This window comes from Lygodium microphyllum, chromosome 11 (genome assembly GCF_053477565.2).
Source record: "Lygodium microphyllum isolate KBCC chromosome 11, Lygodium_microphyllum_v1.1.10, whole genome shotgun sequence".
Taxonomy (NCBI): Eukaryota; Viridiplantae; Streptophyta; class Polypodiopsida; order Schizaeales; family Lygodiaceae; genus Lygodium; species Lygodium microphyllum.
In genome coordinates this window covers 135426456-135443865 of record NC_141145.1, presented here as the reverse complement: position 1 = coordinate 135443865, position 17410 = coordinate 135426456, and the positions used below count along the sequence as shown (strand labels likewise).

General features: G+C 40.1%; 1 protein-coding gene and 1 non-coding gene across 3 annotated transcripts in view; both read right to left on the bottom strand.

Moving 5' to 3' along the window:
- Positions 1-17410, bottom strand: part of LOC148029420 (uncharacterized) — a 29607-nt gene that overhangs the window by 8965 nt on the left and 3232 nt on the right. For both annotated transcript variants that reach the window (XM_087688238.1, XM_087688239.1), the window contains exons 3-4: positions 2785-2850; positions 803-932 (exon numbers count right to left, since the gene is read on the bottom strand). In XM_087688238.1, coding sequence (XP_087544364.1) covers positions 803-932; positions 2785-2850 — 196 coding nt within the window. The remainder of the gene's footprint in view (positions 1-802; positions 933-2784; positions 2851-17410) is intronic.
- Positions 12074-12181, bottom strand: LOC148029421 (U6 spliceosomal RNA). The gene has a single exon (XR_015692531.1). It is a non-coding gene; the product is annotated as a U6 spliceosomal RNA (small nuclear RNA).

Here is a 17410-nt window from a genome sequence, read left to right as displayed (position 1 = left end):
CATATGGTGTATTTCTTGTATTTCCAGTTATTTTGCTTGCTGTGAGAATTAGCTATTTTACATTATGAAGGGATCACCAATCTGCTGGGCATAATGATCAATCCAAAGACTTCACTGCTGATGATTCTCCCACTCTACAAGTGACTATTAAGTTGGCATTAACCAGCTACTCCTTTATCCATTAAATTTCTTTCATCTGCCAAGTTTCCACGACTTGCATGCAACAAGCTTTGTTTGAATAATCCTGTAGAACTTGCATTTTAACTGTGAGATGACCTCAAACACTCTTCAGCAAACAAATAACACTTCTGCTGAAGTTTAACATCACCCCTGTTTGTTTGTCAAGCCAGCCAACAAAACTTCCTCCACAAAAAGAACAAACTGGAATGAGGGAAAGTTAACCTTTTGCTGTGGTCAGAAGACCATGGAAAAAGAACCAACTGATCACTACATTGGTAAATAACACCTCTTGTTGGTGTAATCAGGCCCTAACTGCCAACAACTTGGACAGTATAAGATCTCAGTCTGCTATTCAATTGCCATTGTAGAAAGACGAATAATAGTACTGTACAGTCATTCCTTAACACCTACTACAGGCATGTTAATGCATTAGGGTACTCTAATGATGCATTGATTTGCAGGTACAAAGGCACTACAGCTTGAAATGCATGTTGTTAGTCCTTCCTCATAAAAAGCTAATTTTGAGTCCATGGGTCTTTAAAATTTGGCTTTTAAATGTCAGCCAGGAAAAAGTAGCTTGACACAATAAATGCTGAAAAAGGTCTCAACATTAATTTCTGACCTTGCAAGACCTAGCAGCTCATCTACATTGAAGTTTACACCAAAAACCTGTACAAGAACATCTGAATATTCATCTTGTTCTTGAATGTCAAATGTGAAGGTTTCATTCCATATGGGCAGCCTTCCTTCATCTGCATGCAGGGAAACAATCAATAACATGGCTGACATGAATGTATTAATACATGATTCAGAATTATTTTTTAGCCTGAGCAATGAACAATGATTCTAGAATAAAGAATTGCCTCTTAGTCCGAAATACAGAACATAAGACTCTAGAATAAATTTGGCATTGTGCTGAGTTTTATCCAAAGAAGCACCATTTGAAAGATAAACTTTTAGGCGAATCTACATGCAGACATGCATACAAATTATGTGCAGAGGTAGCCTTTGTTCATCTGCATGCAGGGAAACAACCAATAACATGGCTGGTATGAATGTGTCAATAGATTGCTCAGAATTGACTTTTAGGCTGAATACAGAACACTGATTCTAGAATACAGAATTGCCTCTTAGTCCAAATACAGAACATTGACCTAGAATCCATTCGCCATTGTGCTGCATTGTATCTGAAGAAGCACATGAAGAATGATAAATTTTCATACAAACATACATGCGCGCATGCATACAAAAATACATGCACAGGTACCCTTCCTTCATCTGCATGCAGGGAAGTAACCAATAGCATGGCTGACATGAATGTGTCAATATATCATTCAGAATTTCCTTTTATTCTGAATACAGAACTTTAACTCTAAAATGTAGAATTGCCTTTTAGTCTAAATACAGAAATTTAACTCTAAAATATAGAATTGTCTTTTAGTTCAAATACATGACATTGGCTCTAGAATCTAATTGGCATTATGCTACATTTTATTTGAAGAAGCGATTTCAATGCTAACTTTTTAGGCAAGCGTACATGCACATGCATACAAACATACTTGTATGTAATATATATGGGAAACAATTAATAGCATAGCTAACATGAATATGTCAAGACATTGTTCAGGATTGTCCTTCAGTCTGACTACAGAATGCTGACTCTGGAATCCATTTGCCAGTACACTATACTTTTTCCATTTGATGAAGCACAATATGAAAAGTTCTTTTAGGTGTACACATGTACACATTCATGCACAGGTTCCCCCCCCCCCCCCCGGCCCACCCCCGCACCCCAAAAAAAAAAAACCAAAACTGTGGGTGTACTTCGTCTATTATCACAATAATGTAAAGAAGAACAGACTACATGACAAAGTTTTTTTATTATTATTATTTAAATAAACCAAACAGTGGTAACATCATCCATAGATGTGTCCATATCATCAACATGGCAGCTAGCATACAAAGGTTGTTGCAGCAAGTGTCAAAAGTAATTGTAGGACTGGAATAACTGAACCCTCTGCAGTTGATCACCGTCTTGCATGCAGCAGCTCAGAGACAGCACATTTCTTTACTGCCTCAAGTACCAAGGAGGGCTAGTCAACGGCTAAAGTTTTACCTCCCTTTCAAAACTGATAGCGCTGCCAGAATTGTTATTAAAGTTACAATTTGGAAGGTGCAGCAGGGATGATAGAGAGAGAGTTTACAGCTGACCACATTGGAGAAGAGCAACCAGTGAAATTGAAGAAGTTCGTGCTACATGGTAAACATGGAGAAACATGGATTTCTTACATTTTGAAATGCCAACTCATACTTTCATATGTGAAAGACATATGTGACTATGCATGTTCTGTCATACAAACAATAAAGCTGCAAAATTCTAGAATAGAATAATAAACCAACATTTAGTACAAGAAACAAAGAGAGGAGGCAGAAGCAACAGCCGCTCAACAACCAGAAATGTCAAAAAATTAACTTCAGAGACAAGATGGGATGGAGCAAGACAATAGATTTCACTATGAATAAATAAACCTAACCCATCCATGAGTCATTAGATTCAACACCCTGCCAGATAGAGCAGTTTTAAGAAACATGGAAACAGCTTACCTTTGGCAGTTTTAGTGGAACGCTGTTCCTTACCACATTTTACAGTGGCATAACAATCTTTAAGCTCTGCATACAATCACATAAACAATAGTAAATACAACTAGCTTGACATGCCTCCGAAATTCGACTTTATCAAAATCGCCCAGCATTGCACTATAACCATTGAAATTCTGTACAATTCATATCTTCAGATGAAATATGTGAGTATGACATAAAAATTAGTTTAATAAAGGCCTATGTGCCAAGACTGGAAGTCTTCAGCATTGTTTCTGACAGCCATTTTCTTCCACATGGATTTATATTTCTATATTTTTCCCAGCCTTTGGATTTAGGTCCAAAGCTTCTAGTTTCAAATGAATGTGTACGCATGGCTACAGCATTTGAGTGAACAACTCAAACTTGTACTTAATTTTGATGTTGGATCATAGGTCTATTAGGTGAAAGATTGTACACATAAAAAGAAATTTCTATTAATAAGAATGTTAAAAGTTGGTCATGTAAGAGCGCTAAAATAGCACATTAAGTCATTGTTTTTGTCATTTCCAACAAGTTCTCTTTGCATCAACTAAAGATTTGTGGTGTCACTTGTTAGAATTTGCCAATCTATGGGCAGTGCCCAATGTTTTAGTTTGTTTGTTTGTAGTGTGAACACAACTACATTAATAAGTTGTGTCACCACTTCTAGAGTTAGTTCTAGAGTTAAATCAACTCTAGTTGAGTAAAGGATAGGTCTTTTTCGAAAATTTTCAACTTCTCACACTGTGCCAAGAAATTTGGGGATTTGTAGCTGACTTTCCCAATTTCTAAAAATTTTTGAAATTTCTTGGAGGAAAGTTACGGCTTTTGCCTAATTCGAGTTCCAATGCATGAATCTCCACCAAAATTGCCAACATTGCGCAACTTCTTCAACATTGGTGCGAGAAATGTGTGCCTTTTCAGTTTTTTTGCTCTAGCACGCATCATGAGGTGGATTCCAGCTGCTGATTACTGTTGGCGTGTGGCCCGAGGCAACATTTCTGCAGAAATTCAAACTATAATATAAATTTCTTCAATTTCTTTGAAATTTTGCAAAGAAATTTGGGGCCTTTGCCCTGCATGCATTCCAAGGCAGGAAATCAATGGTACAGCAGCATTTAATTGCTGCTACAATCAAATTGAGCAGTAAATTTTGGGAAAATTCAAAAATTTTGGTAGGCACGTGTATTATAGTAGTATACAACAATGCATTGCTTTATTTCTTGTGGCTAAGTACTAATTCAGGTGACATTGTGCACACTATGGCATTTGTGTGACAATTTAGCACTTGTTTGATAATCCCAAAGGAATTCTGGTACTTTGAGGAGTATACACACTATACTTCAATATCAAAGTATTTGGCTGCAGAGTTTTGTCTATTACCGACAGCATGGCACATCAAGCGAATAATGATCAAAGCAACTAAAACCAACCTTCCTCCCTGGATAAGGTGGTAAATAACCTGATTAAGCACTATTTACAACAATTAACAAATTCACAAAACCGAAATGCACACTTTTCCATATAATCTCGAACATTGGACACCCTATTGGTCCCAAAACCGACACCCCTTTCGGTATTTATTTAACTTAATCAAAGAAGAAGTTGATGTACAATGGGATTCTCCCAATCCCTTTCAGTATTCCAACTTCCCTTGCTGTCCAAAATGACCAACAAATCTTCAATCTGATTTGCCTCTTGATTCATGCAATCAATTCGCCTTCATCTATTTTGATGGAAATGGAAAATGCCCCAAACTCATTGATTTGCTAGTCCCTCCATCTGAATTTGACTAAAAACAGCTTCAGCTCTGTTGAATTTAAGTCTTGGAGCTTCCAATTTTTGGCACACTTCCTGAGGCTACTGCTAAACCTAATTTCTGATACGAATTAGGGTTTACAACAAAGAAATCTGAAATTTCTCAGCCTTAGTAATCTCAATGTTGTAATCTTCAAAGCAAGGCTGTAGAAAGGCTGGGAGATGAGAGAGAATGCTGAGGAGAGAGAAAATTCAGACTTTCTTCGTGAAGAATTGAAGAAAATCTGTCATTTACCACTGCTGCCCTGTCTCAACAGCTTGTAGATGCAAAAAACTGAAGAAAATCAATCATTTTTTGTTGCTGCCCTATCTCAACAACCTCTGTAGATACTATCACTTGCTGTTGATTGGTCTTCTCCTGCCCTTGGCTGCCTCAGAAGGTCCTCCAATTGCTGCAAATCAAACCAATAGCATCTTCTCCCTCTCTCTTACAAGCTGAAATACACTCAAATGCCTCTCTCCAGCCTCTAAAGACGTTTTTCAATCTTGCATGGGCATTTTTTACAAGTAGCAACCTTCCTAAATGGTTTTTTCAGCATTCTCCATAATTAAATATTAATTTTCAATCTTTACATACTAAAAATTAATCTAATAATTATTTCAGTGCCCTGAAAAATAATCTAACTCGCCAATAATTAAATTGGCTAGGCAACTTCCATTCCCGAGTATCTCCGCACCATCTTTCACCATCAGATTGGTATTAGGTACCATTAAATGCCACTTCTCTACTGTCACCAACTAACACTTCGTATCTTGGCTGGGAAGATAGGATTCTTGCAGTTGGGTATAAGATGAAGTTCAAAGGTTACTCCACTGTCCACAAACTGCTTGAGATGTGGAGGACGCAGCTTAGATCGTTGGACTAGTAGGAAGGCAGCTCAAGAAAGGGCGACACAGCGTTGTTGCAGTTCATTTGGACTTGTCCCTATGCCTACAAAAACAAGGAAATCCCAGAGGGGATCACAGATAGAACAAAGAAGGCTTTAACCTCTAAAGGTGTGGCTAGATGGAAACACATCTGAAACTAGCAAGAGTGCAAATTCATGGACAAGAAGGACATACAGCTGAAGTTCAGTCTCACCCAAGATGAGTCTGATTTGCTCCAGCACATGATTAATGAAGTTAAAGACTACTGGCTGACAGGCGCTAAAGTTGGCCCCAAAAAGGCTCTGATGTGTCTTGGTAATCATAAAGGAAAACCAACCTGGAAGATGAGGAAAAGAAGGAATTTTGTCAAAGCTAACAGAACCATTGCCTCTAAGGTTGCGAAGGAGTGGAAAGATCAATATCCCAACACCCATCCCCAAGTGTGGAAGTTCAGATTGAAGAGGGCTCTAAAGGCCTCTCCTAGTAGAAGACTGAACTTACTATTGTGGAGGGTTGTTACAAAGAAACTCCCTACAAGAGATAAAGTGGTTAAATTCAAGGATTGCAGTTCATTGTGTGCTCTATGCTACACTCATACCGAGATGAACAACCATCTTTTCTAGTTCTGCAGAGCCGCCAAAGGGGCCTGGAAAAGCATGAAAGAATGGATGAAGCTAGCACAGTTTAACGAGGGTATAGGAATGAGAGCTGCGCTCCTAGGCAATCAAGGGAAAATTGATGAAGAGACTATTAAAGTGTGGAATATCATAAGGACTATTGTTCTTTCCACACTTTGGAAGAATAGAAACAAAGTAGTGGTGAAGACGGAAGGGCCTCTTAGCAAAGAAGATCTAGTCAATATGTGTAAAGAGGATATGCTTGCTCAACTAGGTAGACTTAGGAAAAAAGGACATGTGTACAAGTTAGCCTTTCATAGGCTCACTAAATGTAGATAAGCATGTGGCAGTGCCTATCCATCCCTAGATGCCTTTCTTTTACTCAATAAATAAATTGCGCATTATTTTTTTTTTAAATGAATGACCTAAGCCAACAATTGGCACCAGATACCATCAAGTACCTGTGCAGTATAGCTTATAGCAACTTTTGCCTTTGACATCCCGTGATTTTCTCGGGTCTCGGACTACCCTAACCCTAGTTACATCTCACATGTACAACATTCACTTAACCATGTGATTAAAAATTAATCCACATGTTAAGTGAGGCTTCAAAAATACATGTCCTCATAACAGCAACATTCTTGGTGTCCTCACTCAAGAGAACAAACTCAATAGCATGAACTACCTGTTGTGGAGTTTTATGGTCCGCAACCTTCTATGGCAAAGAATTTGTGGGACTATGTTACAGGCGACTTGCAACGACCTAGGGATCTAACACCTCAAATATCTTAGCATAACACTTGAGGATAAGTTGCTAGTGTTGTTGATATTGCTGCCCCTTCTCCCCCTTCTACGGAGGATTAGAGGAAATGGGATTCGAAGGATGTAGAGGAACTTTCTTTGATTGCCTTGTCTATAAAAAGAACAATTATTCCGCACATTCAGTCTTGTGAGACCTCAAAATCAGCATGGGACATACTCGAGCATATATTTGTAGCCCGTAATGAGGCTAGGATCTCCTAACTTTGCAGAGAGTTAGCCAATGTGAATATGGATGAGAGTGATAGCATAACAGATCATCTTACTCGCGTACAGAATTTGCGTGAGCAACTACTCAACATTGATGAGGTTATTGAGGATGCTAAATTGGTAAGCATCACACTGGACTCTCTTCCACAGCCATGTCTTGATTTCCACACCTCTTTGATGTTGTCTTTGAGGGGGGCAATAACCCCTTACATTTGTGGAGTTGGAAGGCCTCTTGTTACAAGAGGAATAGACTCAGAAGAATGTTGCATTGCATTCGGGTGATGTAGCTAAATGCAAAAAATCAACAAAAGGGTGATGCTTGACAACCATCAAGTAAGGTTGTACAAGACTCAGAAAAGTCTAAAAAGAAGGAAAAATGCCATTATTACAAGAAGCCCGATCACTATATTGATAAATGTAAAAAGAGATTGGCCAAAGAGAAAACAAAAGACTTCGATTTGGCTATCCAAAAGACATCAGCGAGCAAATCAACTAATGGCGATGCTTCAGCCAACTTTGTGGAGGAGAATTATGCATTTCTCACATGTAATTATGATTTTTCTATGGCTGATTCAGCATTTAATGCTGCAATGCAACAAACATGGTATTTTGATAACAAAGTATCAAACAATATAACTTCCAAGAAGTGTTTGTTTATCTCTTTGCATTCAACCCTTGTTGGGAAACATGTCACATGTGCAAATAGCAACAATTATGATGTATGTGGCATTGGGACAGTCAATATTACTATTACAAATGGTTTGGATTTCGTGCTTCTAGATGTCTTGTTTGTGCCTAGCATTACAAAGAACTTGTTGTCTATCTCTTCCTTCAATAAGCATGGCTTTTAGGTCATCTTTGAGGATGATAAATGCATTGTCAAAGACAAAGAGATAGATTATACACTCGGCCTGTCCAACACCCTATACAAGGGTCTATTCTTGTTAGATACATATGATAGACAATCTCACGATGCTCTAGCAATCACTACTCTTTCGTCCGTTATACATAATGCAGAGCTATGGTATGTCTACTATGAACATATGAGTTTTGGGAGTTTGATGACCCTTTAGAAATGTCATATGTTACATGCATTGCCTCCGGTGGAGACTCCACCTCCTCATGCATGTGAGGGATGTATTTTGGGAAAGATGCACAGGTTTGCCTTCAAAAAGGATAGTGCAATGTGTGTTGTCTGAAAAATGCAACTCATCAACGGTTTGTGGTCCTATGAAGACACATGCACTTTGGGGTCATCTTTACTTTAATACATTTATAGGTGACTACTCGTGGTATATATGGGTGTATGGGCTGAAGGCCAAATCTGATGTGTTCATGCATTTTAAACATCTTGTTGCAAAGCTTGAGATTGAAACTAGCTTAAAAGTGCAAACACTTAGCAAAGATAGAGGGAGTATGTCTCATGTTTTTGAGACATATTTGCTTAATCATTGCATTACGCATCAAGCCACTCTTAGAATGGCTCCTCAACAAAATGGAGTTACTGAAAGGAAGAATCACACTCTTATGGAAATGACTCGTATGTTGTTGAAAAGCAAGGGACTGCCCCATAGATTTTGGCTAGAAGGCCTTTAATGCACAAATCATGTGTTGAATCGTGCACCTTCTAAGGCATTGAAGTCAAACACATCATTCGAAGCTTGGCATGGTAAGAAACCCAAAATTGACTACTTTCGAGTGTTTGGTTGCATGGCCTATGCACATATTCCGAAATAGCTTTGTGGGAAGCTTGATGACAAGGCTGTAAAATGCATATTTATTGGCTACAGTTCGGAGAGCAAGGGCTATCACTTATATGACCCACACACAAAGAAAGTTTTTGTAGGGATGTCATATTTATTGAGAATGCTGCATTTTCGTATGACCAGTTTCAAATGCCAGCCACCCATGACATTGATGATATCTTTGAGGGTCTTTTGCCACTTTCCCTGAAGTCTGTGCATGCTGTAAATGGCAACACACACTTAATACAGCAAGCTATTGCTGCACCATATGCTCCCAAACAACAAGGTATAGATGATGGTTTGTCACATGCAGTGGAAGAAGCAATACATCATGAAAGGGCTACTGTAAATGCAGCCAAAACAGACTCGAGATGGTTGTTACAAAGCTCTTCAAGAGAACAAATTCGATGCTCCTTTACCTCAACGCACTAGAAGGCCTACTACACATGCACTGTTTATGAGCTCACTATTGGATTATGATGAGCCTACTTCCTTAGACAAAGCTCAACAAGATGTACAGTGGATGCAAGCCATGCAAGAAAAGTTAGAGTCCATTGCCATTAACTCTACATGGAATCTTGTGGATCTATCACCTAGCAAGAAGGCCATTGGCACTAAGTGGGTTTTCAAACTCATACGTAAAGCTATACAATTGACAGGTACAAGGCACGGTTAATAGCAAAAGGCTATCCACAAAAGAAATGCATAAATTATGAGGAAACTTTTGCTCCTACATCCCATATGAGTATGGCGAGATGTGTGATTGCGATGGCTACATATTATGGTTGAAAAGTACATCAGTAGACATTAAGAGAACATTCTTAAATGGGGATTTGCATGAGGATGTTTGTGTCACAACCTCCAGGATGTGTGGTTAAAGGAAAAGAGCACATGGTATGCAAGATTCATATGGCTCTTTATGGTCTCAAACAGGCTCCTTGTGCATGATACTCTAAAATTGATACTTATTTGGCCAGCAAAGGGTTGAAACATAGTCCAATTGTTCCCACTCTATACAGTAAGAATAAAGGGGAGGGACTTTCTAATTATCATTCTCTATGTAGATGACATACTGCTCATTGGACCTACACAAGGAAAATTCGCAGATTTTAAAGTTGAATTAAACATGCATTTGCTATGTTAGATATGTAAAGAAAAATACCCTAACACAGAAGCATAAAGAGAAACCGTACGACAAAGCACAGACTGATAAAAGAACATAGGGTTAGGATAACTCAAAGACAATGAACACAGTGAATAAATGAAATGATATGACTACTAATAATACAATGCTCATGCAGCAAACACACTATGCAGTGAATGAATATTGTACCTCAAACTCCTGTATCTCAAGGATCAGGGCAAGGGTAATGAGCTGGAGAGTGTATCGTACTCCGAACAGATCCCAAATCGCAGCAAGGCAGCCTCCGGATGTCAAACACCAACAAACACAGCAATGAGAAGCTGGATCTGATGCAGACAGCAGTGAGGAGAGAGAAAGACCAAAAACGGAGCCTACAGGAGAGAGAAAGACTAAAAACGCAAACAGGACAGCTTGCAGAAGAGAGAAATACTAAAAACGGAGCCTGCAGAAGAGAGAAATACTGAAAACGCAAGCAGGACAACTTGCAAGAGAGAAAAAGACTAAAAACGACTGTGGGCAGGTAAGAGAAAGACTACAATAGGAGAGAGAAAACTGTCAGGGCGGCAGCTGGAGCATGCAAACACAGCAGTTTTTGCTGGCGTGGAAGGCTGTACGACAGCAGTGCAGATGAACAGCAGTCAGTCGCCAGGCAGAAACAGCAGCAATCAGCGTGTGGAGGGCTACAAACAGGCGCCAGACTGTAGGGAACAATGATGGACAGCAAGGGCTGAGATGTCCTCCATGATCGGGGTGTGGGCAACAAGCTGGTAACGCCTGAAACCTGCAAAAACGAGATTGTAAAAGAGTGGAGGGTTGGCTGCCAATTTATAGAAAATTAGGGTTCTAGATCCTCTCCCACTTAACTTTCTCGATCCACTCTCCGTTTTAGGGTTTTGGCTAAAATAAGCCTAAAATAAGCATTTTTTGGGGCTCTTCAAGTGGCTAAGTGCATTTCTTAGCACAACAAGATATGGACTATCTATATTATTATTTGGAGATTCACCCGAAATAAACATGGTATCATCATGTCGCAGTCACAATATGTGGATAAGCTCTTACATAGGTTTAATATGCAAGATTGCAAAAACTATATACACTCCCATAAAGCCAATCTTAAAGCTGTCTATGCATGATGGTGCAGAGATGTCTGATGTTGCAATTTACAATCAATAAGCTGTTGGCTATATTATTTACCTTTGCAACACACATCCTAACATTTAGTATACAATATCTAAGGTGAGTAGGTATATGCCCAAGGGAAGACTTGCGCTTACAAGCCTACAATGATTCAGATTGGGCTAGTGACGCAAACACAGGCAATCTACTAGTGGACATTGTTTCTTTCTAGGTCATTCATGCATTTCATAGCTAAGCAAGAAACAAGTTACATTGGCTACCTCGTTTTGTGAGGCTAAGTACAGAGCAACCTTCACCACAACTATGGAATGTCACATGTGTATACCTACGTAGATTGTTAGCTAATCTACGGATTTCTTTGAAGGTCCTACACCCATTCTTTCTGATAGTTACAGTGCTATTGCAGTGGCACAAAATCTTGTGTTTTATGCTCGCATGAAACACATTGAGGTACATTACCATTATATCAAAGAGAGATGTTATGCAAGAGAGATCAATTTGATGTATATCCCTACATAGGAGAATGTTGCTAATATTTTCACCAACGTACTTCATCATGAGAAGTTTGAGGCTTTTTGAAAGTCCTTGAATTTGCTACCCTTTGGTGATTGACCTTCCTATACTTCTACCACATTGGCATTGCAAGGGGGTGCTAGAATTTTCCAATTCTATGGACAATGCCCAATGTTTTAGTTAGTTGGTTTGTAGTGTGAACACAACTACATTTATAAGTTGTGCCACCACTTCTATAGTTAGTTCTAGAGTTAAATTAAAAATTCTAGTTGAGTTAGGGATAGGTCTAACTTACTTAAGACCTACTGTACTTTCATTCTACTATTCTAACACTTGCATCTTTTGAGTGCGGAACTACTACCCACTCTTGCTCATTGTCTTGTGTTCTCTCTCTCTTTTTTTTCGTAAATGTGCTCTCTCTTTTCTCGATTTGTGCGTGTCATCCTTGCGCAGGGGCCATGCTAATCTTCTCTGTATCGTTCCAATTTTTTCGTAAATGTGCTCTCTCTCTCTCTCTCTCTCTCTCTCTCTCTCTCTCTCTCTCTCTCTCTCTCTCTCCATTTTCCAATCTCTCTTTTGTTAGAGATTTATTCATCCCTTGGACAGGCATTGGCAGTCTACTATTGTACAATTAGTACTCTTAGGCATAGTTACACATTTCCTATTTTCAAGTTGGACAGTTCTATGTAGTCTACAAGTCAATTCCAGCATTTTCAGGCTATCGGGCAGGCCAGATAGGCTGTGTAGACTGCCACACGGCAGTCACGTTTATTGCGCAGCATTTTATACATTATTTTATTCAGCAATTGCTCTTTTGCAGCAATCGACCAGTTACCTGATTATTTCATGCATTTTTCTTGCCTATTTATAGGCAGCCTGCCCCATAAATCATCCACTTGGTTTTTCAGGTGGAGAGAGAGATCGGCTTGCAGAGATACATTCGACAACCTGTATGCACATCTACCTTCTTCATTTCAGCATTCATCTACTGCAGATTCTGCATTCTGCTGTCTCTTCTCTCTCAACCTTCTCTTGTGTCCATTTTCTTTCAATCCAATCATATGCTTCCTCATTCAGTACACTTTGGCATGGTATCAAAGCAGCATTTAAGGGCTAATTGATAATGAGCAGACCAAAACGGGAGATTTCAGCAAGACAAAACTTTATGTTTTTAACATTAGAACTTAGAAGGCTGAGGTGAACAGATGCAGCATAGGATAGGAGCGAAGTTGCCAATTTTTGCTGTTTTTTGCTGTTTGTGAAGGAGAAAAGGCTGTATTTTCAGCCTTTTGGAGCAGATTTTGAGTTTTCATCACCTCTACTAGTTGAAACAAGTTAGGGATGAGTGGAGGAAGCCCTAGCATGCACCGTTTGCAAAGCCAAAGGGGGCTGCCCTTGTTTTTGTGCAAGCTTTTCAGGTGAAATGTCTTCCAAGCACGATGTGGAGTTTCAAGCTATTATGGACCGTAAGGTCCCCAAGTTACCGGCTCTTCCTTCTAATCCATAGCTCGATGAGAACTACATTTGGTGGGTAATGACGCTTACCATCCTAGAGTCGTATGATTTGGTAGAGCTTGTGATGGAGGCTATAGACCATCCTACAACTCATGATGCCTCCAAGCTTTCTGCCAATGAGAAAGCTCAATTAGTCAAGGTGCAGGCACATTGGGATAAACTAAATGCCCACATCCACTCTTTCCTCTTTCTCTCTTGCACTCCAACTATTATACCTCACATCAAGCATTTGACAATTGCTCGAGAGATATGGCTAGACAAATACCCTGAAGTGGGAGGAGTTGGTTCCAATGGTAATGGACTAGGAGGAACAACTGAAAACGTCTAAACACTCCCAAGTCGAAGGCGTTGATAGGATAGTCTTCCCAACAAAAGGGGAACAACAACAACAACAACAACAACAACAAGGATGAGAAGGCCAAGCAAGATAAAGCCAAGGAGTCTACTTGTCACATTCGTGGCAAGACAGGTCGTTGGAAGAAGAATTGCTCCAATAGGACACCAAGAAAGAGAAAACTACAAAGGACTCAAGAGCAGTCATTGCCCCTTCATCAACTGCTTTGCTCCATTTGGAGCTTCTTAAGGATGCTCCTCCACATGCAATAACATTGGCCCCCCAGTCTTGTAAGTGGATTTTGGATTGTGGCACTTCCCACCACATGACTCCTTCACATGATATTACCCGTATGTGTCCGATGCATGGGCAAATTCTCATAGGTGAGAACTCTTAAGTTCCTACCAAAGGCAAAGGTGATATGCAACTAATTCCAAATGGGCAAGGTAGTTCCCACGCATCAGAAGTCCTCTATGTGCTACCTTTGGGATATCATCTTCTTTCAATGAGCAAGATTTGTGCTCTTGGTCTTATGGTCGATTCTCATAAGGACTCTTTTTGAGTTCTTGATGGAGATTCCTGACAAGTTCTTTGTGGAGGTCATGAAGGAAGAGTCTACAAGATGCGGAGTTCATCAACCTTTACTTCCCTTCTTCTCTCTTCTCAAACTCAAACCGAGCAATGGCATCCTTGGTTTGGCCACCTCAATTACAAGTATCCTTCGAAAGGCAACTCGTGGTTAGCTTGTGTGTGGATTACCAAAGATTGGGGGAGCTGTGACGAAATTGCTAGGATTTGCACTAAGAAAAATAAAGTGTATGACCACAACAAAAACACAAAACACAAGTAGTGACGTGCAAAACTCGAACCCTAAACACAAAACTCAAAACTCAAAAACACACAAACACAAACACAAACAAAGAGAGAAGGAGAACTGTGAAGTGAATGAATCAATGCAATAAATGAATGCAAGAATGTACAAAATGCTCAAGGGAAAAGCGATGAGTGTCAAAATGTGACATCCACTAAAGAGGGATCGCGAGTGCTATAACCACCAATCGAAGTGTGTCAAAGGGTGTAAAAGACCAAAACACAAATCACCAAAGCAGTAGGATGCCTAGAGACAGCAATGGAGATACATGAGAATATTGACCACTGTTGAAACCACCAAACACAGCAAGATAGGTGTCGATTGGGGCTAGCAATGGTTGTCTAAGACCAAATGTAGCACTGGCAGAAGCGCTAGGCAACAAGCGGCAGTTGAAAGGGTGGTCATAAGGGCCTCGAGCAGCAAATGGAGTGATGGCAGTAGTCATAAAGGCTGGAAAACCACATGCAGGAAGGTTGATGGCGAAGATCTTCACATAAACGCGAAAAACCTACATAGAATAGACGAAGACTAAATGCGGGAACCTATCTATTTATAGTGGATGGACCCTCCCAAATTAGGGTTTCATAGAAACTCTCTCAAACCATGCACCAATTTTGCATTTTTCATTAAATAAGCATGTTCTAAGGTTGTTTAAGAGGTTAATCAGCATGGAATGCATTTCTTAGCTCAACACCCTCTCTCAAGCCTCTCTCAAGCCTAAAACACAGCTAGAAAGAAAGGCCAACAACCTAGGTTTACCCAAGGCTTCCCACCCCAAAGCAACCAAGGCATTGGACAAAGGATACACAGTGGCTGCCCAATGGCCTGCCAAGGCAACATAAGCAATGGATATCTTACCAAAGGAGTCCAAGTAGTCACCCCAGAGAGGACAAGGCATCAAACAAAGGATGTTGCTGCCCAGCGGCCTTCCAAGTCTTGCAAAGGCGTATAGAACCACAATGAACTGTGTGGCTTTTTGTTTGAATAAATAAATATAGAGGTGTTTGGATAGATGGTTGGCAGTCAATTAAGTAATTGTGGTGGTAGCAGTCATAAAGGCTAGAGAGCCACATGAAGGAAGGTTGATGGAGAATATATTCATGTGAACGTGAAAAACTTGCATAGAAGGGATGAAGACTGAATGGGGGCAGCCTATCTATTTATAGATGTGGACGAACCCTCCTAAATTAGGGTTTCACAAAAACTCTCTTGAATCGCGTACCAATTTTGTGTTTTTCATTAAATAAGCATGTGTTAGGACTATTTAAGAGGCTAATCAGCATGCAACGCATTTCTTATCTCAATATCCCCCCTCAAGCCCAAAACATGGCTAGAAAGGAAGATTAATCCAAGTTTACCCGAGGCATCCCTAAGGCATCCCACCCCAACCAGCCAGGGGTGCACAGTGGCTACCCAGTGGCCCACCAAGACTACAAAGACAATGGATATCTTACCAAGGGAGTCCAAGTAGCCACCCCATAGAGGACACGGCATCAGACAAAGGATACTCGTCAGCTACCCATTGGCCTACCAAGTCTTACAAAGGCAAATCGAACCACAATGAACTATGGTTTTTTTTCTAATAAATGAATATGAAGGTGTTTGGATCGATTAAGTAACTATACAATAGGGGAGAACGAGATGGGATGGTTAGGTTCAACCCATCACAAAACAAATAAGCTATCCATCCACTCAAGGGTGTCGATGACAAGGAAAGGGCTGATAAAGGAGTAGTGGTGCAGTGTAAGAACCTCTGGTGAAGATAGCTCAAAATCCATCCAAGGGCACTCTGCACAATGAGATACAAAGGATGCAGAACAAGATAGAAGTCATTGCCATAATAGCATCAAGAGGGATGTTGTACAAGCTACCTCAAGAGGGGAAGCCTCCATGCTGATAGAAGAGCAAAACTCCTAGCATAATGAAACCATGAATGAAACAACGTACATCCCAAGTCTCCAGCCCAGGTAGGACTAGTACACACCTGCATGTTAGCCCTACACTAAAAACAAAAACCTGCAAAAGAGATGAAGATCTACAAGCACAGAGGTCAATAGTGAGATGCTCCAAAAAAACAAAACGAAACTGAAATGAAAAGCTAATTGAATGAATAATGTAGTGATGCAAATGTATATGTGTACATGAGTAATGTTAGCAGAGTATTTGTCAACTCATGTGTGAGTCTGAGCTTGATCTGTGCTGGGTATTTTTATTGGGTATTTTAGGTATTTTCTAGTGTGGCATTTTATGCCAGTGGAGCATTTTATGCACCAGTCGGCCAGCATTAATGTTGTCCGACCAGCATTATTGCTCCCCACTTTTTCAACCTATTTATACTCAGTGCTCCTCCTCAGTCAGTATCATCATCATCTTTACCATCTGCAGACTCTGTGGAGAGAGGAGCCAGAGCCAGTGCCAGTGCCCACGCAGCCAGGGACTCACTGTTGTATGCGACTATCTCGTATTCAGATATATGGATTCCATTTCCCGTGTATACATCTAAGTTCTCATCTGTATCGTGTTCTTTCTTTCTTTTCTTTTTGTCTTGTGTTTCAGCAGTTTATTTCAGCACATGTTTATGCTTCCACCGCTGCTCCACTTCTGACAAGTAAATGCAATGGAAGACTTAGAATGAAAATCTAAGGATAAAATCCTAGAGGCCTGACTCAATAGCCTAAAGACCTAAGAGTGTGAATATGGAGCGAATCTAAGGATGTGGCCACCGTCACGTGCACCTACTAGCGAGACTCTACCAATGAAATGCCTGATAAGGTGGTAAGGTTGTCCTAGATGGAGGTGAATGTAAAGTGGATGCATAAAGTGCAATGATATTAGTATTGGCAAACCAATCAACTAATCCTTCAGAAGTAGTGAAAGATATAGGCTACTGAGGCTATCCACATGCCACATATCCAATAGCCACTTGGGCAATGGAGTAGATGGTGCGGCAGCAAGAGGTGTAGCCCCACTGGACTAGCCAGCCGGAGTGAAGAAAATCACAACAATCTGCGTCATTTTCTA